General features: G+C 44.2%; 1 protein-coding gene across 2 annotated transcripts in view; it reads right to left on the reverse strand.

Annotated features, from left to right (window-relative positions):
* The window catches only part of PLPP1 (phospholipid phosphatase 1), a 135,214-nt gene that overhangs the window by 44,050 nt on the left and 69,231 nt on the right, over positions 1-21,933 (reverse strand). For both annotated transcript variants that reach the window (XM_073622794.1, XM_073622804.1), the window contains exon 3: positions 6,658-6,938. In XM_073622794.1, the coding sequence (XP_073478895.1) occupies positions 6,658-6,938 (281 nt within the window). The remainder of the gene's footprint in view (positions 1-6,657; positions 6,939-21,933) is intronic.

Here is a 21,933-nt window from a genome sequence, read left to right on the forward strand (position 1 = left end):
GGGAAAGCTTTTAGAACAAAGGATATAAAATAAAGGACACACGCTGACATACTCCCTGCCCACCCCCCTAAATTATACTCACCATGAAGAACTAATGTGCTAAAAGATTTTAGTTAAAGCCTAAGTTTAGGCAATTTAAAATCAGCACAAGGGATATTACCTACATTTAATGAGAAGTGTCCTTTGTGCGGGTGCCAGCTGTCATAGTGGAAATCCGAAGTCCTCCCAGACCCCGCAGCCGTAATCTTCCAGTGCTGCAGCAGCCAATTCCAGCAGTGGACCTGTGATAGGCACACCTCGAGAGTGCTGACCACACCACCACCCCTTTCCTCCATTTTTGGAATTTTGACTATGGCTTCCATGAAAAGAGCTCTAGGACCAAAGGGTGGGCAGCTGAATGAAAGACCACTTTTTATTATTAGAAAATATAGTACTATAGAAGGGGGGCAGAAAGGGTGGGCATAGGCGACACTCTTGAGCAGTGGCTTTCACAGGTCCAGCGCCGGTATTAACCCTCACAGCCGTATTGTTCCAGTAGGAGGGAGGCCGAGGTCTTTGGATGTCCGCTATGACTCTATGACAGCTGGCACCAGCACAAAGGACACTTAGCATAAAGGGATATTACTTACGATTAATGCAGATTTTTTTTTTCTTTTAATGCTGCGTACACACGAGCGGACTTTACGGCAGACTTTGCCCGGCAGATGGGATTTCGTTGGACAATTCGATCGTGTGTAGGCTCCAGCGGACTTTGTTTTCTCAAAAGTTGGACGGACTTAGATTTGAAACATGTTTTAACTCAATCCGTCGAACTCGAGTCCGGTCGAAAAGTCCGCTCGTCTGTATGCTAGTTCGACGGACAAAAAGCCACGATAGGGCAGCTATTGGCTACTGGTTATGAACTTCCTTGTTTTAGTCCGGTCGTACGTCATCACGTACGAATTCAACGGACTTTGGTGGATCGTGTGTAGGCAAGTCCGTTCATTCAGAAAGTCCATCGAAAAGTCCGTCGAAAAGTCCGCCAGGCAAAGTCTGCCGTAAAGTCCGCTCGTGTGTACGCGGCATTGGGTTTTTTTTTTTTAAACATTATTTGCTTTTTATACTGGTTTTTTAAAATAGTAAATGCAATATCTTAAAGGTTGGATAAAAATTTAGTGTGCATGAAACCCAAACAAGGACAACTAAAGACTGAGTGATTTGGTTCCAATAAGGGACAGCTGGGGACTTGCCTTGTATTTACAATAAAAAGTCATGACACCTAGTTTGTTCAGGTGAGATGTTGCAATGAACAAAATATTACATTTTAATTACTTACCAGAGGAAACCTACTTCCTTTGAACTCACATTCCTTCAGGAAATAATTATTTGTCTCCTGACGTAGCAAATTGGACCATGCTTTATTAGGTTTTTATTGCCTTCCTCTAGATCAATCATGGGTGTATGCAGGGCTGCTGTTAGAAACCACAGGGCATCATACAGCCAACCTGAAAGCCGTCCCCCCAATAAACACAGTTTACTATGCTTCAGTTATAAATGAACACAGTGAGTGATCGGTACTGATCACTTATTGTGTTCATTCAGGAAAGGAAGGGGCTGGTAAATATGACGTATTTACTGGACCCTTCCCCACTCTCCATCCTGAAGGATGTTATTGTATTCTTGCAACTGCTAACAGTAATGCCGCGTACACACGATCAGACTTTACGGCATACTTGGTCCGGCGTACTGGATTTGGTCAGACAATTCGATCGTGTGTGGGATCCAGCGGGCTTTGTTTTCTCAAAAGTTTGACGGACTTAGATTTGAAACATGTTTCAAATCTGTCAGACGGACTCGAGTCCGGTCGCAAAGTCCGCTCGTCTCGTCTGTATGCTAGTCTGACGGACAAAAACCGACGCTAGGGCAGCTACTGGCTATGAACTTCCTTGTTTTAGTCCGGTCGAACGTCATCACGTACGAATCCGTCGGACTTTGGTCGATTGTGTGTAGGCAAGTCCGTTCATTCGGAAAGTCCGTCGTAAAGTCCGTCGAAAAGTACACCGGACAAAGTCTGCCGTAAAGTCCGATTGTGTGTACGCGGCATAAGGAGAAGAGGGAAGCCAGCACTGTGGGGGTGAGGGGGGGGCCTGGGACGAGAGGAAAATATATGGTGCACATGGAGGGTGATCAGTGAGCAGGGGAAATTACTGGAAACAATCCCCTGTATGGCTCTCTCTGCAGAAGCTGAAAGCCAGCAGGAGGAAGAGGAGAAGAGTAGATGCCATCTTTTAGCTGCTGCAAAGACAGCCACACAGGGGTTCTGTTCCAGTAATTGCACTTCTAAACTGCCAGTAAAACACGGAGACCTTTTGAAGAGCTCTTCAGGCGCTTTTGAAGAGCTTTCCATTCATTTCAATGGAGGGGCGTTTTTTCACTGCCCTGCCAGCGCACTGCCCCAATGTGAAAGCATTCGTTGATTTTAATGGAAATAGTTTTTTGTGAGCTTTTCAGGTGCTTTTTTTAGCGTGAAAGCGCCTGAAAAGTGCCTCAGTGTGAAAGGGGTCTTAAATTAGTACTAGTAAAAGCAAAGGCAGACCCATGCCACATTAAAAACCATGGCTGAAGTTTTAATGAATGGAAGACCATAAATGAAACCTTTAACTTAGACCTACTTTATGAGTAAGCTCAATACAAGTGTACATATAACCGTATATGTGGCTTTCATCTCGGAGTGAGTCTGCCTTTCCCTTTACTAGTACTGAATTCTAAAGTGGAAAACAAACCACTGGAGAGCCACATCTAGTCTGGGGTATACGGGTACAAGTATTTGTATACCACACCTTGTAATTGTATATGGACTGATCTCCAATAAGTCATCCTATTGTTGTATACATGTGAAAGATACCGGACTCTCTGATACTGCCTAGCTCAAGTAAGGGCCAGCACAGACAGAATGGACGTAATATCAAATACTGTTAAAAAGGTCCGTCCCTAGAACAGTTATATCATCTTCAGGTACATGTTGGCTGGTCACATCTCCTCTCATTAAGGCTGAGTTCACACCATCGCCGCATCCAGCTCACAGCAGGGGTCCGGTGCGTCTTGGTTCGCTGTTTCAGCCTGAAATTTGGGCTTAATTCGGACCAGGAACGGACCAAAAGACACACAGCTTTTTGTGTAAAACGCACCGGACCTGCTGTGAAGATATGTAAACCAGCTCCCTAGAGAGCCGGTCAATATCTCCCGCTATTGAGAATTAGATGCGGGTAATCCACAATGGTGTGAGCCCAGCCTGACTCTGGCATCCAATTTCCGCACTTCGGTTCTTAGCTCTACTCACCTGCTTATTATAATAAAGGAAGAAAACACAGGTGGGAGGTGGGTGGTGTGCATGTCTATGTACTAAACCTGTTCTAAAAGACTCAGCTGGTTTTGTATTTAGTTTAGTTCTGCAATAGGCATTTGTTTCTGGACTGCAGGATCTCATTGAGGTACAAAGAAGAATAAACTGCTCTGGAGCTCACTGAAATCTCCAAGGCTGAGTGGTGGAAAGAAACAGCTGGCTGAAGAGTCAGGGATGTCAATCAATAAGTCCTGTAGACAGTCAGTCTGCTAAGCATATTGTAATAGCTCCCAGGCACTCACACACACAGCACCAAGTACAGCACAAGGTCAAGAATGAGCCTATAAATGCTGTATGTCAATCGTTTCTATAGAACTGACAATTCAGCAGCACTTTACAAAGTACACTGAACCACTCACATCAGTCAAAGGATATATATATATCCCCTTAAAGAGTTTCCTATTCCTGATATGTGCCTGCTGTACCATGTACTTGCATGAGAGAGTGAGAAAGTATCCTGTTCTCTTTGTATGGTTTCCTTTATGTGAAATCCTTGATGTTCCCGTCAGTCCCTTTCCTATTAAAAACTGACCACACTAAGCAGGAGAGAACTTGTTGGTCAGTTCTCTAACTCAGTATGCTGTTCCTTCTCCTCCCCCCCCCCAGCTTTTATGCAGCTGAGAACAGAGGGAATGTGATCACTTATTTAAAAAAAAAAAAAAGAAAAAAAAAAAGGGGGGGGGGGGGTGTTTATGTTTTTTTTTATATCTATACAAAAATGTTTTGCCTTTTATTTCTATTTTAAAAACTGAATGGATTGTTTACAATCACTTTAAGTGTGGACATTTAGTGTCAGTGACTCCATAATGTGTACTGTCTCCTATAAATCCCTTATATATTTTCAAACAGCTGAACCATACTAATTTATATTAACATTAATTGTATTTTGTAGGTACACCAATCTGAAATTACATTATGCGTTCCTACAAATGATCTTCCTTGCACACTACAGAAGCATGTGTTCAATCATCAGACGTGTACCTGTGCGTGAAGGATGGTGCCACTCCATTCTATGACATGTAGGATGTAGTGTGCACACACACACACACACACAAAGCAAGATTTAGAATACAACACATATGGCCGGCCCAAAACTGTACAGTGGTACAGCCTTGTGTGCCCCAAAAAGTTTATTGCGGTGGTAACCTGCGCTGTGCGTCTATGAGAGCCTCGAGTCTTCAATGTAGATCAGTGGCAAACACCATGGCCTTGAAACACTGATACTCTGGGTTAAATTCACAACCAGAAAGAGATCTTCATGGGGTTTGGATGTACCCCCAGAGTGAGTGTGTCAAATCTCCAAGTGCTCTAGTTTCCTCCCATATTTTTAAAACATATTAAAAAGTTAATTTGCTGCTTTCTAAAGACACAAGTGTTGAGTGCGTCTGCAGGATTACGATGCATACACTAGACTGCATCAGTCTGTAGGGTAGAGACTGGTACACCTGGTATAATGTTCTCTGTAAAGATCTGCAGGATAGGACAGTGTTGTATATATGAGTTTATAGATGTGCAGCTGACCAAAAATATGCCGAAGCCTGCCCTGCAGCCTTATATGCACCATACAGGCCTTGGCCTCCACTGACCCAAGCAGTTAAAGTGGAGTTCCACCCACTTTTACAACTCTTCAGCATCCCTCACTAAACTGTGCACTGTAAACAAATTGGATATTTTTAAATTTTTTTTCTCAGCACCTACTGTATATCTGCTGTATTCATTTTTCACTTCCTCCTCCCTGGCCGCGGCCCATCGCATCATTTCCTGTTTGCAATGCCTTTTGGGAAGGGGCGGCAACTTCCTCTGACACTGCCGTTTCTAAGGAAACCTGACCTGAAACCTATTACACTGCTTGTGCTGCACTGAGCATGTGCGAGATCTGCAAGGTTGAGATCCAGGAAGAAATACAGTCTGGCTTCAGATGCCCACACTTAAGATGGCCACGGCCTGCTGTAAGTTTATAAAATAACAAACTACTGCTATAAACTAACAAAACAGACCTTAGTTTACAGACTAACTTTACTAGAATACATTAAAGCTTGTGTATTATAGGGGTATTTTTATTTAAAAAGTATAATTTCGGCCGGAACACCACTTAAAATCCTTTGAGGTTCCTTCTCATGTACACACAACCACTACCAGGACTTGCTACAGCGGAGTGTTACAGTGCAGAAAACTGCTCCTGAATCCATGTCTGGAGGCCACCATCAGATGTACACTATATTGTCAAAAGTCTTGGGATGCCTGCCTTTACATGCACTTTAATGGCATCCCAGTCTTAGTCCGTAGAGTTCAATATTGAGTTTGCCCACCCTTTGCCGCTATAACAGCTTCAATTCTTCTGGGAAGGCTGTCCAAAGATGTTTGACCATTATTCCACAAGCGCATATGTGAGGTCAGGCACTGATGTGGATGAGAAGGCCTGGCTCACACGCTCTGCTCCAATTCATCCCTAAGGTGTTCTATCAGGTTGGGGTCAGGACTCCAAACTCGCTCATTCATGTCTTTATGGACCTTGCTTTGTGCACTGGTCCAAATCATTTGGTGGAGGGGGGATTATGGTGTGGAGTTGTTTTTCAGGGGTTGGGCTTGGCCTCTTCGTTCCAGTGAAGGGAACTCTTCAGGTGTCATCATACCAAAACATTTTGGACAATTTCATGCTCCCAACTTTGTGGGAACAGTTTAGGGATGGCCCCTTCCTGTTCCATCATAACTGCGCACCAGTACACAAAGCAAGGTCCATAAAGTCATGGATGAGTGAGTTTAGTGTAGAGGAACATTGACTGGCCTGCACAGAGTTCTGACCTCAACCCGATAGAACACTTTTGTGATGAATTAGAGCGGAGACTGCGAGCCAGGCCTTCTCGTCCAACATCAGAGCCTGACCTCACAAATGCTCTTCTGGAAGAATGGTCAAACATTCCCATAGACACACTACTAAATCTTGTGGACAGTCTTCCCATAAGAGCTGAAGCCGTTATAGCTGCAGAGGGAGGGCCAACTCAACATTGAACCATACGTTACTAAGACTGTGATGCCAGTTCATGTACTTTTGACAATAGAGTGTATGTATGGGCCTCTGTTAGCAGGCTTTGAGCTGGTGTCCACGATATCAGTTTGAGATGCTTCAGAATTTATGGACAGGTGCCTGCAGTTGACCTGGATTTTAACTGCTTCAATCAGGTTTTTTATGGGAATGATAAATCCACCTGACACCAACAAAAGGGCGGTGACAAAGGCCCTATGTCGGCTACAATACACAATATGCAATCACTCACCGGGCCTCACTGGACTTCACAGGATCCCCTTCACACACAAAGTTCACAATGTAGCCAGCACTGCAGTTGATCTTGGACCAGTTGGGTTTGCAAACATCCAGAAAATGAGGCCTGAGGCGACCGATAGTGAACTTGGCGATATCCGTCAGTGACTGGCTGGCTGCGGCTCCGAAGATGAAAGTCCCGATGGCTTTGTAAAGGGTTGCTACATACTGATTCCTGATAAAGCCATTAGACTGCACCCGATTAAAATATACCGACAATGCCTCTCCTAAAATGATCTGCAGGAAGAAGAAAGACACGGGTTAACCACACACCCTGCCGTACATTCAAGAAGATCATTTGCAATATGTCTGAATACATTTACCACAAGTCAGTTGAGGGACACTGGATCGCTATTGTAGCAGAAGCACATGCAACTACACCACCTGCACTGATTGCACCCAAACACTGTATATTCTATAGAATAAACAAAATAAGCCTTCAAAGGTTCAATAAATACAGAGATACATTGCCTAACGATGGAAAATAATATTACAATACTGCAGAAGTGCACTATATAAAATAGTATGTGATGTGTGATAACACGTTAAATAATCACTTAAAGCGGAGTTCCACCCAAAAGTTCTGCTTTAAAACACCCCCCTCCCCCGCCTTACATGCCACATTTGAAATGGAATTTTTTTTTTTTGGGGTGGGTACCTAGTTTTGACAGGTACTTCCTGTCCCACTTCCTTCTTCTGGCGCCTTGCCGCCTAGGCAACTCCTCACCCTCTGCAATCTTCTGGGACACGTCACAGGTCCAAGAAGATTGCCTGGCCACTAAGAGAGCGCAGCACGACTCGCACAGTGCGCACCTGGCTGTGAAGCCGCAAGCGGCCACAGCCGGGGGGCCCACACTTGCAATGACGGCGCCGCGGAGAGGAGGGGGAGAGGAGCGAGGCTTCGGGCAGCCGCATCGCTGGACTGTGGGACGGGTGAGTGTCTGTTTATTAAAAGTCAACAGCTACACTTTTTGTAGCTGCTGACTTTTAATAAACTTACAAACGAGTGGAACTCCGCTTAAGTAATCACTTAACCAACTAATATTGTTAGGTTATTTCCTGGCCCTTAAACCTTTCACAATCTTATATACTTCCTTCCTTCAGGGTGAAATTAGCAGTATTGCTGCAGCTGTTGAAAATAACTGTACACTACATATATCAGGCCCCTAAATGATTCCAAGGTCGATTTTAAATGTATTTTTGTACTTCATTACATGTGCTTAAAGTGATATTAAACCCTTGTTTTTGTAAGCACTTTCAGCAGCTGATGTAATCACTTACTGAGTATGCAGCTTAATCCTTCACTTTGTTCAAGTTTATGTTGGTGCCATGATTGCCAACCCAGGTTTCCTCTTTAACCTCCCTGGCGCTATGATTATTTCAGATTTTTGATGCTGAAAGCGGTACAATTATTTTGCACAGAAATTTGGCATTTTATATTGTAGGCCTGTAATTCTTAGGAATAATTCACTTAAATCTGTCCAAACCAGAGTCTAGTAGACATCCCGGGTATGATAAAGTTTGAAAAACGAAATCAAAAATTATAATATAATAAATAATTATAACAAATAGTAATAATAAAAATTATTCAATAATGTAATCAAATCAAAAACAGAAATTTGCTCAGTTGCATAATTGTCGCTTTCGTAACGTTTAGTGTTTGATTTCCCCACAAATCACTCTCACTCAATTCTGCAAATGATTCTAATTTATTATCGCTGTTTTCTAGCTGGTCTAAAACCCCTTTTGATGTAAAAGGGACAGTTTTGGTTGCTATGGACAATCTCCAGTTTCCATGCAGAAAGAACAGTTTTTTTTTAATATAAAACTGCATGCAGGGCACTGGACAGACCATTAGGGACAAAAGGGGATGTGTAATTATTTGATACAGTACTGTAATCTGTAAGATCACAGTATACTATCTATACTGTGTTTTTTACTTTTAGAATTTGGAGCCGAACTCCGTCCCCGTGCGTCGCAACGCTCGCAGGGAACGGAGCTCGGTACTGTGAATCGAGCGAGACACGGTGGCTCGCAGATCACAGCGGGAGACATCACAGGATCCTGGGGACAAGGTAAGTAACCTCTACAAGGATCCTGCGATGTGATCCTGAGTCTGGCCCGGGGATACCGCTTTTGGTATTGAAAATCCACCCCGAACCAGACTCGGGAATACCGCCAGGGGGGTTAAGGGCCACTTCACACCATAGAAATGCAGTCCAGATGCATTCCAGGTGCTTTCCTGCATGCGCATTTTTGTTGCATTCCAGTGCGTTTTTGGTGCGAATATTCCCGTGTGTTTTTGATGCTTTTTACAGCGTTACGGCACAGTCTTGTGCAGGAGAAATGCAGCATGTTCTACTTTTTTTCTGGAACTGGAACGCACTGGAGCTGCAAGCACTGGTGTGAACTATGCCATTGAAAACCATATAAACTACTTTTTATGCGTTTTTGATGCAGAAAAAAATGCACTGGACTGCATGTGGTGTGAACTGGCCAGTAGGGTGGCTCCTTTCTCTTGCAGCATCCTATGGAGTCACCCTTGCTTGCAGCAACTAGATTTGTGTCTCCCTACACTGTGTGCATTAATAGAAACACACAGCCCTGTGGCCTAGGATGGTAAGGCACTCCCCTGCTCCTCCCTCTCCCCCTTCTTTAAAGCTGAATTTCTCATGCAGTGGAGATGTGCCCGTAGTGCATTGGTAAATGCTTGTTTTATTCTTGGGGGGTGATGAGATTCTCTGATCCTCCCAGCACAAGAATGGTCCGGAACCCCCGCGCTCCAGCGGCCTTGAATAGTGGACTGTTCCTGATGTCATCACGCCCAGAGCAGGCTGCATAGACCAACAAATTCTACTATTCTTTATAGATAGGTCTATAATGTGTGTTGCGGAAGCATCAGGAGAATTAGAAGAAAAGCTAGACACCCCGGCACCAATGCTATCTTAAGGGAAACAATAGAGGCAAAACTCAGCCAATTGCCTGTTCTCTGGGAAGGATAATCCAGGGATGTGAACTCTAAAAATGAATGAATTTGTAATATAAAACACTGAAGTGTATTTTTTGTTTCGGGATGCACTCTTTAAAATAAGTATTGGGCTTGCATGCAAAACAAAATGCAATGCCAGATAAAATGAGTAATTACACACAATGCAGTTTAATTGCTATTCCTCCATCCTTCACAATACCAGAAATCTAAAAATATATGCCTGAACTAATTTGTAAACTTCACGTAGCAACACTACTATATAAAAGCTGTAGGCAGATATAAATATAAAATATTAGGATTGAATTTTTTTTTTTTTTTAAATACATGCCACCCCATTTTTCCATAGTAATGCTCAATAAGGGGAATCTATGGAATCAAACCAATAGCGGGGTATCCATACAGGGGCATTAGAATTTATTTTTAAATTAAACTAGCAGACTTAAAGTAGAAGTTCAGGCAAAACTAACGCTAAACCTGCTCTCTGCCACATTCTAAAGCATTGTAAAGCAAGAATCACTATACTTACCTATTCAGCAGCAGATCCGGTCTGGTCCCAGCATTAGCGATCAGCGGCGGCTTCAGTGGCGAGGTGGGTGCAGGAGAGACAGACAATCGACAATGAAAGCCCCATTATAAAAGTCCATGGGTGACGTCACTTCCCAGCCATTTCACAGCCGTTGTCGGTCCTCCTCTGCACACAGCTTCCGCCGCTGGAAACCACACCAGATCGGCTGCAGAACCGGCAAGTACAGAGATTTTTGCTTTACAGGGTTCGATAGATTAGGTTTAGAATGTGGCAGAGAGCAGGTTTAGAGTCAGTTAGCTTTTGCCTGGACTGAAATTGTTCTGGCCAGCTCAGTAGATTGAATCCAACGCCTTTTAAAAACATTCTGAAATGCACAAAATATAAACTGGATACTAATGTTAAAAGGTAAGAACACCAGGGAAAGTTGATCCAGGGAATATCCAATGGCCTTCGGCGGATAAGGAAGGATTTTTTCCCCCCTTCTGGAGCTAATTTGAATCAAGCTTTCGGGTTTTGCCTTCCTCTGGATGAGCAGCAGGTATAGGATTCTGTATACGGAGGTTTTCTATTTATCTATGTTATTTCTATTGGTTGGAACTATTGATGGAATTGTGCCTTTTTTCAAGCCATGTACAAAAGCCCGTGCTCCTATCTCCTGCTTCAGTCTACCAGCTAACACAGAAGGAGTGAGCCCTGGGACCATCAGACCGGAGGGGTCCTGGACCAGGCTGCTCTGATGAACTGCAGTGTGGTCTGCAAGAAGGAATTGTCTGCACTATCCAGAAGGTGTGTCTGGATCACAAGACTGGATGATGCCGACAAAACAATTCCCATATGTATTTCAACCATGTATTTAGCTGCTTGACTGCAGCTCAACTGAATATAAATCGTTATGTGTGCATACTGGTCTTCTCCTTTGACTTTCAAATTTGTTCTTTGGCTCTGCGCTTAACTTATTCTATGCAAGGAAGGAAAAGATCAAACCTATTTCCTTTGTGCACCAATTATTTCCCAATGTTGGCATATTGAGGGAGTTGTATTCTGATTGTTATCTCATCACTTCCTAGGCAAAGTTAAAGAAATAACTGTACACTGGCTTAAAAAAAAAAAAAAAAAAAAAAACACTGCTTCTACAGGAGTTTTGTGTTCTGCCTGTAGAAGCAGCTTAATGTTATCCTATGCGTCCATGCACATTAAGACGTTAAAGTGGAGTTCCACCCAAAAATGGAACTTCCACTTTTTGGATTCCTCCCCCTCTCCGGAGTCACATTTGGCACCTTTCAGGGGGGAGGAGGGAGCAGATACCTGTCTAATACAGGTATTTGCTCCCACTTCCTGGAATAGATCACCGCGGCGCTTGCGGTGACCTACGTCACTTCCGCCGCCTACCCCGCTGTATTCTGTGAGACACAGAATACAGCAGGGATCTGTGAGGACGCGCAGCGCGGCTCACGCATGCGCAGTAGGGAACCAGGAAGTGAAGCCGCACGGCCACACTTCCTTATTCCCTTACCGAGGATGGCGGTGGCAGCAGCCGAAAGCCGAATCGGCTTCGGCTGCCGACCCCGCGGGCTCCCTGGACAGGTAAGTGTCCATATATTAAAAGTCAGCAGCTGCAGTATTTGTAGCTGCTGGCTTTTAATTTTTTTTTCCAGCAAAACTCCGCTTTAAGAAGCATATTTTGAGTTTAACATAGAAAGGAAAAAAAAAAAAAACTTCTGGTTCACGTTTCTGATTGGAGCTTGGAGGCATAAAAAAAAAAAAAAAAAAAAGTAAAATTCTCCTAAACTCGTCTAAACTTTGTACAAAAAATGCTCTATATGTGCGTTTTTTACTCCTGAGAAAACAGACTTTTTTTTTTTTTTTTTTTAAAGCCCAGCGTGCATGGAGCATTACAGTACCAAGAGACATAAGAGGACTATAACTCAATGCTGCTTCTTTTAGCCAAACAAACAGCAGATATCCCTGGAGAGCTATTGGCCGGGGAAGTTTGCTTCTATCCACAGATAATGGTCGTCAAGTGGTCCACCTAAAAAATAAAAAAAATTAAAAAAAAAAAAAGGAAGAAGACGCACATGGTTGCAATGTTCTATCATCCAAAAGGTACCTTAAGTGCCGGTTCACACTGCTATGCTGCGAATTTGTTCCGTTTTTTTGTCCTGTGTGAGGTGCGATTTTACCGCGAATTTAATGCGATTTTACCGCGAATTTCAGGAGTTGGTCATAGCTGCGATTGATGCTCTAGCCAATGGAATCATAATGGAAAAAAAAAAAAGGGTGTTAACTTCCTGTGTATTTCCTGGTTTTTGTGGAGAGTAGTGTGGTGGAATTTGCACATATCTGAACCAACAATGCGATTCCAGAACGATTTACATTGATGTCTATGGAGGCTAAATTCGCAACGCAACGCTGTAAACTCGCACAAGACCCTTTTTTTAATCGCATCGCATTCATAGAGGAATCGCAACGCATGTTTGTGAACGACGGTCATAGAAAACAATGACTTTAGGGATGACTTGCGAATTTAGAATGTTTTTGACGCATCAAACTCGCCATGAACTCGCATCAGTGTGAACCGGCACTAACTGGTATTTCTTTTACGCTACCCAGAGAAAACTGAAACAACTATCAGATCACAAATCCAATGTTGGGAAAATAAATTGTGCACAGACTTGTTTTATCTCTTCCTTTCTTGTGCTGAATAAATCAAGGAGAAAAAAACAAAAACAAAATAACAAGTCTGAAAGGCCAAAGAACTCCAGTAAACTTACAGAATATCAAATTATGCTCACTCAGCGATTTTCTTTTTTCAAACAGTAAACGGTCTCAGTGCCTGTGCTGAAGTTTACAGATGGCTTCCCAGCAGACGTGTACTTTTTTCTTTCCCTCGAGATGGTGGTGCAATGCACAACAAAAACAAAACACCAAAGTGAACCAAAAAAGTGCATGTGAACATACACACAAAAAAAAAAAAAAAAAAAAAAGTGCACAAGGGTGTGTCATTTGGCCCCCTCCCAAAAAGGAAGGGCCTCTCCCTGCGCAAGACTTCTGACAGGGGTAATGCACATTCAGGTCTACCTAGCCAAAAGGCCAGGTAGCCCCTACTCCTCAAGATGAGCCAAAGTCGATCAATTAATACTGGGTGGGAGGCTCTCCCGAGGAGAGACCCCCCCATAATGGGGGAGGAAGGAACCTAATGGCAACATATCCTCCCTCTAGACAGGCCCGACGACCCACACCCTACAATCCTGAGTGACACACAAAAAGGAAAGTGACACACGAGAAAAAAATAAAAATAAAGTCTTGGCCGAAAGGACTAGTCCATAAGGCATTGTACAGAAAAGGCTGTGGTACTGTGACTGAGTGCCGTTTCCAACAGTGGGGTCCAACGCACATAGCGATACTCAAAGCACCCTCAGGGTGCCATATCTTGGGCTCTTTGCCTTCATGGCCCCTGGCCAGACCAGGCAGCACTGTTAAAACCAGGAGATGCTGGGCCCCTTGGAATCTTCCACACCTAGAATAAATGGTGGAGCACCCCTACTGAACACTGATGAGAAGGGACACCGATCTTGGCTAAAAGGCAGAGAAGTGGTGGCACAATGAGGGATGGGGAAGCAATGACTGGACTGTAGGATATAAATTGCATTGCGATGACAAAGTCATGACCAGAACACACAAAAAAGCAGAATTGGTTTTCCTTTTGGCTACAGCCTAAGATTTTGTGGCACCCAACTTCTGCTTCCAAAGAATATAGCCACACACAAGAAGTAGACCCAGGACTGTGTGTACAACAAATTACTTCCCTGAATTTAGGATTTGTCCTATTTTACCACTGCTAAGCACATGGGCCCTATAAAAGCAGTGCACAGGCACTTGGAACCAATCATATTATGGTGGAATGCCTCATTCACATAAACACTAGGCAAGCAAATAGGTTTATTTTAAGTAACGGAAGGGATTCTGTCATTAGAGAATAACAGGAGAAAATCATTGCCGACCATGGATATCGATACCAATACCGATGTCTCAGAACAGGAAAGCATTTGGAAAAAAAATTAAAAAATCCCTATCTGCATACTTTAACTTGGGCAGCCTCAAAGTACCGACGCAAGTGACTCACCATAGCAGCCAGGCAATTGGCATTTTGTAATCTAGGTTTTAGAAACCCTTTAACAAAAGTAGAAACTTTCCAAGCCCTCGAGAATGCCTGGCCCCCCGAGATTGCTTTTCTTTAGGCAGAACATTCTGTGGAGATGCATATTTCCATCCGCTTCTTGACAACCTTCCCGGGCTGGAATTATCCTTTGACTTTTAGTGCTGGGAAAGATTCCTTCAAGTCTTTCTTCTGTCAGAACTGCTGGCAAGACTATTCTTTTCTCTGCATGAGTCTGAGAGATGATGAGGAATCTCACAGAAGAGAACGGTTTTTGGCCAGATTTTTCTGCTACTAAGACGACTATATGTTTCAGTTTTAAAGTTAAAAAACTGTCCACACACACAAGACACCAGGGCAAAGCAACAGGTTTAAAGCATTTGTTACCCTAATTTAAAAAAAAAAATGGTATCCTGTTCCTTTAAAGCATGTTATACAGGATAGTGCTTGTGCTGTTTAATTTGGCCCCTTCTATCACCTGAAATACCTGATTGATCCTGCCTGGTTTTGCCCTCCCCCCTGTAAAATGACCACTGTTAATCAGTGCTGTTGAGCCCTGACACCGTGGTCAGTTTTTACGTGCCTCCTTCATCTGCAGCTCTCCTCTCTGCCCTCCCGTCCATTCACATGGACAGTGCATGCACTGCCGATTTCAGCACATCTCACTGCTTTTTTTTAATGAACTTTATTGAGATGTCACATGGCAGGGGCGTCGGGAGGGGGTGGCTAGGGGGAGCTGAAGCCCCGAATGTGACCCCCAAAAGCCCAGAGTCTATGGAATGCTGAATTCCGTTGTTAGCCCCGAGCTCCGGCTGCTGGGACTGATCTGGTCGTGAGTGCGGCCGAAAGAAGCCGACTGCCATAGCGGCCGAAAGTGGCCGGGTGCCATAGCAGCCGAGTGCCGAAGGTCCCGCCTTCTGGAGCCTGCAGCGCCAATGTCAGGACCGCGGGACGTGTGACGTGACGTCCATCTTAGCCTGCAGGCTCCAGAAGGCGGGAAAGCTACATCCCCGCTCGGGCGGCTGACTCTCCTCTCCTCCTCGGCTCGGCTCCTCTCTGATGGTGACGAGTGACTGACTGACTGCTGTGACCACACACACCACAGCTGAGCTGAGGTAGGTCAGACACAGTGTGTGTAGGTCAGGCAGGTCACTGGTCACTGTTAGTGTATGTAGGTCAGGCAGCTCACTGGTCACTGTTAGTGTATGTAGGTCAGGCTGGTCACCGTCAGTGTATGTAGGTCAGGCAGGTCACCGTCAGTGTATGTAGGTCAGGCTGGTCACCGTCAGTGTATGTAGGTCAGGCTGGTCACCGTCAGTGTATGTAGGTCAGGCTGGTCACCGTCAGTGTATGTAGGTCAGGCTGGTCACCGTCAGTGTATGTAGGTCAGGCTGGTCACCGTCAGTGTATGTAGGTCAGGCTGGTCACCGTCAGTGTATGTAGGTCAGGCTGGTCACTGTCAGTGTATGTAGGTCAGGCAGGTCACTGTCAGTGTATGTAGGTCAGGCAGGTCACTGTCAGTGTATGTAGGTCAGGCAGGTCACTGTCAGTGTATGTAGGTCAGGCAGGTCACTGTCAGTGTATGTAGGTCAGGCAGGTCACTGTCAGTGTATGTAGGTCAGGCAGGTCACTGTCAGTGTATGTAGGTCAGGCAGGTCACTGTCAGTGTATGTAGGTCAGGCTGGTCACTGCCAGTGTATGTAGGTCAGGCTGGTCACTGTCAGTGTATGTAGGTCAGGCTGGTCACTGTCAGTGTATGTAGGTCAGGCAGGTCACTGTCAGTGTATGTAGGTCAGGCAGGTCACTGTCATTGTATGTAGGTCAGGCAGGTCACTGTCAGTGTATGTAGGTCAGGCAGGTCACTGGTCACTGTTGATGTATGTAGGTCAGGCTGGTCACTGTCAGTGTATGTAGGTCAGTGTATAATGTAGGTTATGTAGGTCAGTGTATAATGTAGGTTATGTAGGTCAGTGTATAATGTAGGTTATGTAGGTCAGTGTATAATGTAGGTTATGTAGGTCAGTGTATAATGTAGGTTATGTAGGTCAGTGTATAATGTAGCTCAGTGTATAATGTAGCTCAGGCAGGTCAGGCCTGTCACATGGGTTGATTTACTAAAACTGGAGAGTGCAAAATCTGGTGCAGCTCTGCATAGAAACCAATCACCTTCCAGGTTCTTTTGTCAAAGCTTCATTGAACAAGCTCATTGGTTACCTTGCACAGCTGCACTAGATTTTGCACTCTCCGGTGCACCATTCATTTTTTTTTTTTTTTTTTAAGCGCACACCGACTGCACACCACTGCAACGTGGTATTGTGAACCGGCCACTCCAGGGACAAGGCAGTGAGGGTACACTGGAATAGCTACCCAACACAGTCCCACCGCACCTTGTTTGAATAGACCCGGCGACGTGTCATGGATACAACCTGATTATAATATACAGCATTTAAGTAAAAATGAGGAGTTAGGGAGCAGCGATTGTCATGACAATGTATAGTGTTTTTACAAATGTTGATGACTGATCAATAGATCACACTAAACTGCATGAATGTAGGAATATATGTTCTGCTGGCTGATTGTATTTTGACAGCTCGCACCTGTGCCCAAAGTACCTGAACTGATTGGATGGGGCTTTTGGCTGTCAAATTTCCATCCAGCTTCAATTTTCTGAAGGAAACAGCACAAATTTCCTGATGAACCAGACAGAATTTGCTCTGTGTTTGGCCAGCTTAGTCTACACAAATGTAATTTTCTAGTTTTGAATAGAATAGGGAAGAGGTAAAAACTATTTCTCTTTATTCCTGGCTGTAACCCCATTGGCAAGATTTTACCTGAATTCCTGTGACATTCCTGGACAATATCAGCCCTAGTTCTAACCCTTCCTTGCTCTGTGGGTGGTTCAACTGTCCATTTAGAAAAGATTTCTCATAACATCCTGTGCTGGTTGGCATTAGAACTACTTACAGTATCTCACAAAACTTAGTACACCCTCACATTTTTGTAAATATTTTATAACAGTGTAAATTTGCTGTCCCCTCAAAATAACTCAACACACAGCCATTAATGTCTAAATCGCTGGCAACAAAAGCGAGTACACCCCTAAGTGAAAATGTCCAAATTGGGCCCAAAGTGTCAATATTTTGTGTGGCCACCATTGTTTTCCAGCACTGCCTTAACCCTCATGGGCATGGAGTTCACCAGAGCTTCACAAGTTGCCACTGGAGTCCTCTTCCACTCCTCCATGACTACATCATGGAGCTGGTGGATGTTAGAGACCTTGTGCTCCTCCACCTTACGTTTGAGGATGCCCCACAGATGTTCAATAGGGTTTCAGTCTGTAGACATGCTTGGCCAGTCCATCACCACCTTTACCCTCAGCTTCTTTAGCAAGCCAGTGGTCATCTTGGAGGTGTGTTTGGGGTCTTTCTGTTGGAATATTGCCCTGTGGCCCAGTTTCCAATAGGAGGGGATCATGCTCTGCTTCAGTATGTCACAGTATATGTTGGCATTCATGGTCCCCTCAATGAACTGTAGCTCCCCAGTGCCGGAAGCACTCATGCAGCCCCAGACCATGACACTCTCACCACCATGCTTGACTGTAAGCAAGACACTTGTCTTTGTACTCCTCACCTGGTTGCCGCCACACACACTTGACACCATGTGAACCAAATAAGTTTATCTTGGTCTCATCAGACCACAGAACATGGTTCCAGTAATGCATGTCCTTAGTCTGCTTGTCTTCAGCAAACTGTTTGCGGGCTTTGTGCAACATCTTTAGAAGAGGCTTCCTACTGGGACGACAGCCATGCAGACCAATTTAATGCAGTTTGCGGCAAATGGTCTGAGCACTGACATACTGACCCCCCCCACCCTTCAACCTCTGCAGCAATGCTGGCAGCACTCATATGTATTTCCCAAAGACAACCTCTGGATATGACGCTGAGCATGTGCACTCAACCTCTTTGGTCGACCATGGCAAAGCCTGTTCTGAGTGGAACCTGTCCTGTTAAACCGCTGTATGGTCTTGGCCACCATGCTGCAGTTCAGTTTCAGGGTCTTGGCAATCTTCTTATAGCCTAGGCCATCTTTATGTAGAGCAACAATTCTTTTTTTCAGATCCTCAGAGAGTTCTTTGCCATGAGGTGAAATGTTGAACTTCAAGTGACCAGTATGAGAGAGTGAGCGATAACACCAAATTGAACAGACCTGGTCCCCATTTACACCTGAGACCCTGTAAAACTATCGAGTCACATAACACCGGGGAGGGAAAATGGCTAATTGGGCCCAATTTGGACATCTTCACTTAGGGGTGTACTCACTTTTGTTGCCAGCGGTTTAGACATTAATGGCTGTGTGAAGTTATTTTGAGGGGACGGCAAATTTACACTGTTATACAAGCTGTACACTCACTACTTTACAATATTGGGTGGCACAGTGGTGTAGTGGGTAGCACTCTCGCCTAGCAGTAAGAAGGGTCACTGGTTCGAATCCCAACCACGACACTACCTGCTTGGAGTTTGCATGTTCTCCCTGTGCCTGCGTGGGTTTCCTCCGGGTACTCCGGTTTCCTCCCACACTCCAAAGACATGCTGGTAGGTTAATTGGATCCTGTCTAAATTGTCCCTAGTATGTATGAATGTGAGTTAGGGACGTTAGATTGTAAGCTCCTTGAGGGTAGGGACTGATGTGAATGTACAATGTATATGTAAAGCGCTGCGTAAATTGACGGCGCTATATAAGTACCTGAAATAAAATAAATAAAATAAAATATAGCAAAGTGTAATTTCTTCAGTGTTGTCACATGAAAAGATATAATAAAATATTTACAAAATGTGAGGGGTGTACTCACTTTTGTGAGATACTGTATTTATTTCCAGTATGTATATAGCACATATTACTATGTTGAGCCATTGATGTTCTTCATATTGTTTTTACACAGATTTCCTACTGCCCATGTAAAACAATAGCACCTTGGCAAGGTCTTTGCACTAGAGGCCAGAATCTCTTCTCTCTAAAATGGAAGTATGGCAGCTCTGATGCTGTTCTGCCCTCTATGAGCCTTTACAAAAATGCCACAGTCAGTTCCCAAAAAGTATTCACATTCATTAAACGATTACCCTATGCCAGCTGGACCAAACTGCCCATTTCTATGCTTGGCTACCAACGATATTACCAATGCTCATGATGTCAATGTCTGCATCCCTTTAAATGTTTATGTTTGTACACAACTGTAGATTTTTCTAGTGAAAAAAATAAATAAGTCCAAGTAGCAGTCACCGTTTTCAATCACCGCAATCATTTTTTTTTTCCAAGCGTTTTATTTAGTGTCGCATTCCCGTTCTATTAGACACAGATTTTATGACAATGGTAATTTCCTTGCCAGCATGTTAAACCCTTGTTGACACAGCCTGGCAGCACATGGCCCCTTCCCAGGTTCTAACTACAGATTTAGAAAACTGGTTTGTTTCTTGCAAAGTGAAGGCGATGAGTGAGCAACATTACAATTCACTAAACATACAGGATTTAACAAGCTTTTTTCCCCTTTTAGCATATGAAGTGGAACCACATACCCCCCTGCCAGATACCATGAACACTAGTGGTAAAGCCAGTTGTACCCCTGCCAATCAACTTTTCAAAATGAATTTGTTAGCAGCTTTGAAGCTACTATTTGCTCACAGCTCTTCTGATTTGTGTGCAATGATTAAAGCTGACCTGCACCAATGATGGATTTTGGAGGCCAGATGGATCACACTGGAAAAGCCATGTAGATCCAAGCACGGCAGAAGCCTAGAAGATGTCCACAGGCTTGTCACGATCTGTTCTATCATTGGGGTATGAATACAGCTCACTAAATGCAGGGGTTTTCCATAGAACAGGTTAGAGATGGAAACCCCCTAAAATATAAACATGCATTTAATCACATTCTCAGATGCCCATAAAATAGGAGTTTAAAGAGAACTGACGATATTAGTCCTGACAAAGCAGGAAGCAACCTCTTCATACAAACATCTCATTTACAGCCCACTCACCCCATAAACTCTTTTTAAATTTGAGCTCTAGCCAAAACTCGTGGATGTGTTCAATAGAATGAGGGAAAAGTTAGATTCTCCGTCAGGCTTTTAGACTCGCACCGGGGCAGTTCTCAGGCGTTTTAGCCAAGCTAAGCGCCTATAAACCGCCTCCCACTCATTCCAGTGTCTTTTCACACTGGGGCGGTGCGCTTGTAGGACGTTCCGAAAAAAGTCCTGCAAGCAGCATCTTTGAGGCGGGTTGGGAGCGCTGTATTTAGCGCTCCCAAAACTCCCTGCCCACTGGAATGAATTGGTTTAAAAGCGCCCCACTAGCGGCCGAAAAGCGCCGCTTAAACAGCGCTAAAGCACCACTAAAAGGAGCAGCGCTTTTAGCGCTAACGGCCGGCGCTTTCAGTGTGAAAGCAGCCTTACTGTTGCCTGTGACTGCATGCATGAAATTACAATCTACTTCCTCTTTTGTGATCGGAACAAGCGAGGAGAAATCTCCAACTGGAACACAAAAAAAAAAATAGAAAAAAAAACATGTTGAAATGAAAACATGAAATGTTTAGATCTAGGGTTGTACCGATGCTCATTGCGGATACTGAGCATTTGCCCAAATACTCGTGCAAATGCTCCGAGTGCAATTTGAGCCCATACAAAATGAATACTCTCAAATCGCACTGCAAAGAATCGCATGTGAATTGAATAGGAATGTGGTGCGATTCCTGTCTAGGTCACAATCGGATTCCCCCACCACTCCAGTGTGAACCCAGGCTTGTCATTGTGACTAGTGATAGTAGTGCAGGAAACTGCATACCCCATTCCTGTTCAAATCGCATGTAATACTTTGCAGTGCGATTTAAGCCCATTTAATTTATATGGGCTCAAATCGCAGCTCAAAGGTAATCAGTGAGTACTTGACCGAATGATGCATTCTATGCATTAAGGTGAAAAACCTTCTGTGCTGCAGCTGCCCCCCAGGGCCCCCCTTTTTCTTACCTAAACTCGATCGTTCCAACGCCGGTAAGGAGCTGCTGTCTCTGTCCTCATTGGATAGATTGATAGCAGTGAGATCCATTGGTTCCCACTGCTGTCAATCAAATCCAGTGACACAGGGGCCGGGGCTGAGTCCTGCTGTCTGTGTCAATGAACGCAGCAGCGGGACTCGCAAGCGCGCCCGCACATGTGCCCCCAGGGAATGTGGGTCTCTGTGGGGGCACCAAATGAAGGAGGAGGAGCCAGGAACGCCGATAGAACACTCCAGAAGAGGAGGATCGGGACTGCGCTGTGTAAAACCCTTGCATAGAGCAGGTAAGCATAACAGGTTTGTTAAATAAAAAAAAAAAAACACCTTTACAATCATTTTAATAAAAAAATAATACTCTTTAGCAAGGAACATGCATTCCACATATGCTCCCAAAATTAGTGTGTGCTGTAAAATTGCCTCCAGCTTAGTTCCGGTTTCTTCTTGCTGGAAGATGCCATTTTGCTGAAGCCCAGAGCCCCTGAATAGCAGTAAATCATAATCATGGAACTAAACTCATCGG

The sequence above is a fragment of the Aquarana catesbeiana genome, linkage group LG01 (assembly GCF_042186555.1).
Source record: "Aquarana catesbeiana isolate 2022-GZ linkage group LG01, ASM4218655v1, whole genome shotgun sequence".
Classification (NCBI taxonomy): domain Eukaryota; kingdom Metazoa; phylum Chordata; class Amphibia; order Anura; family Ranidae; genus Aquarana; species Aquarana catesbeiana.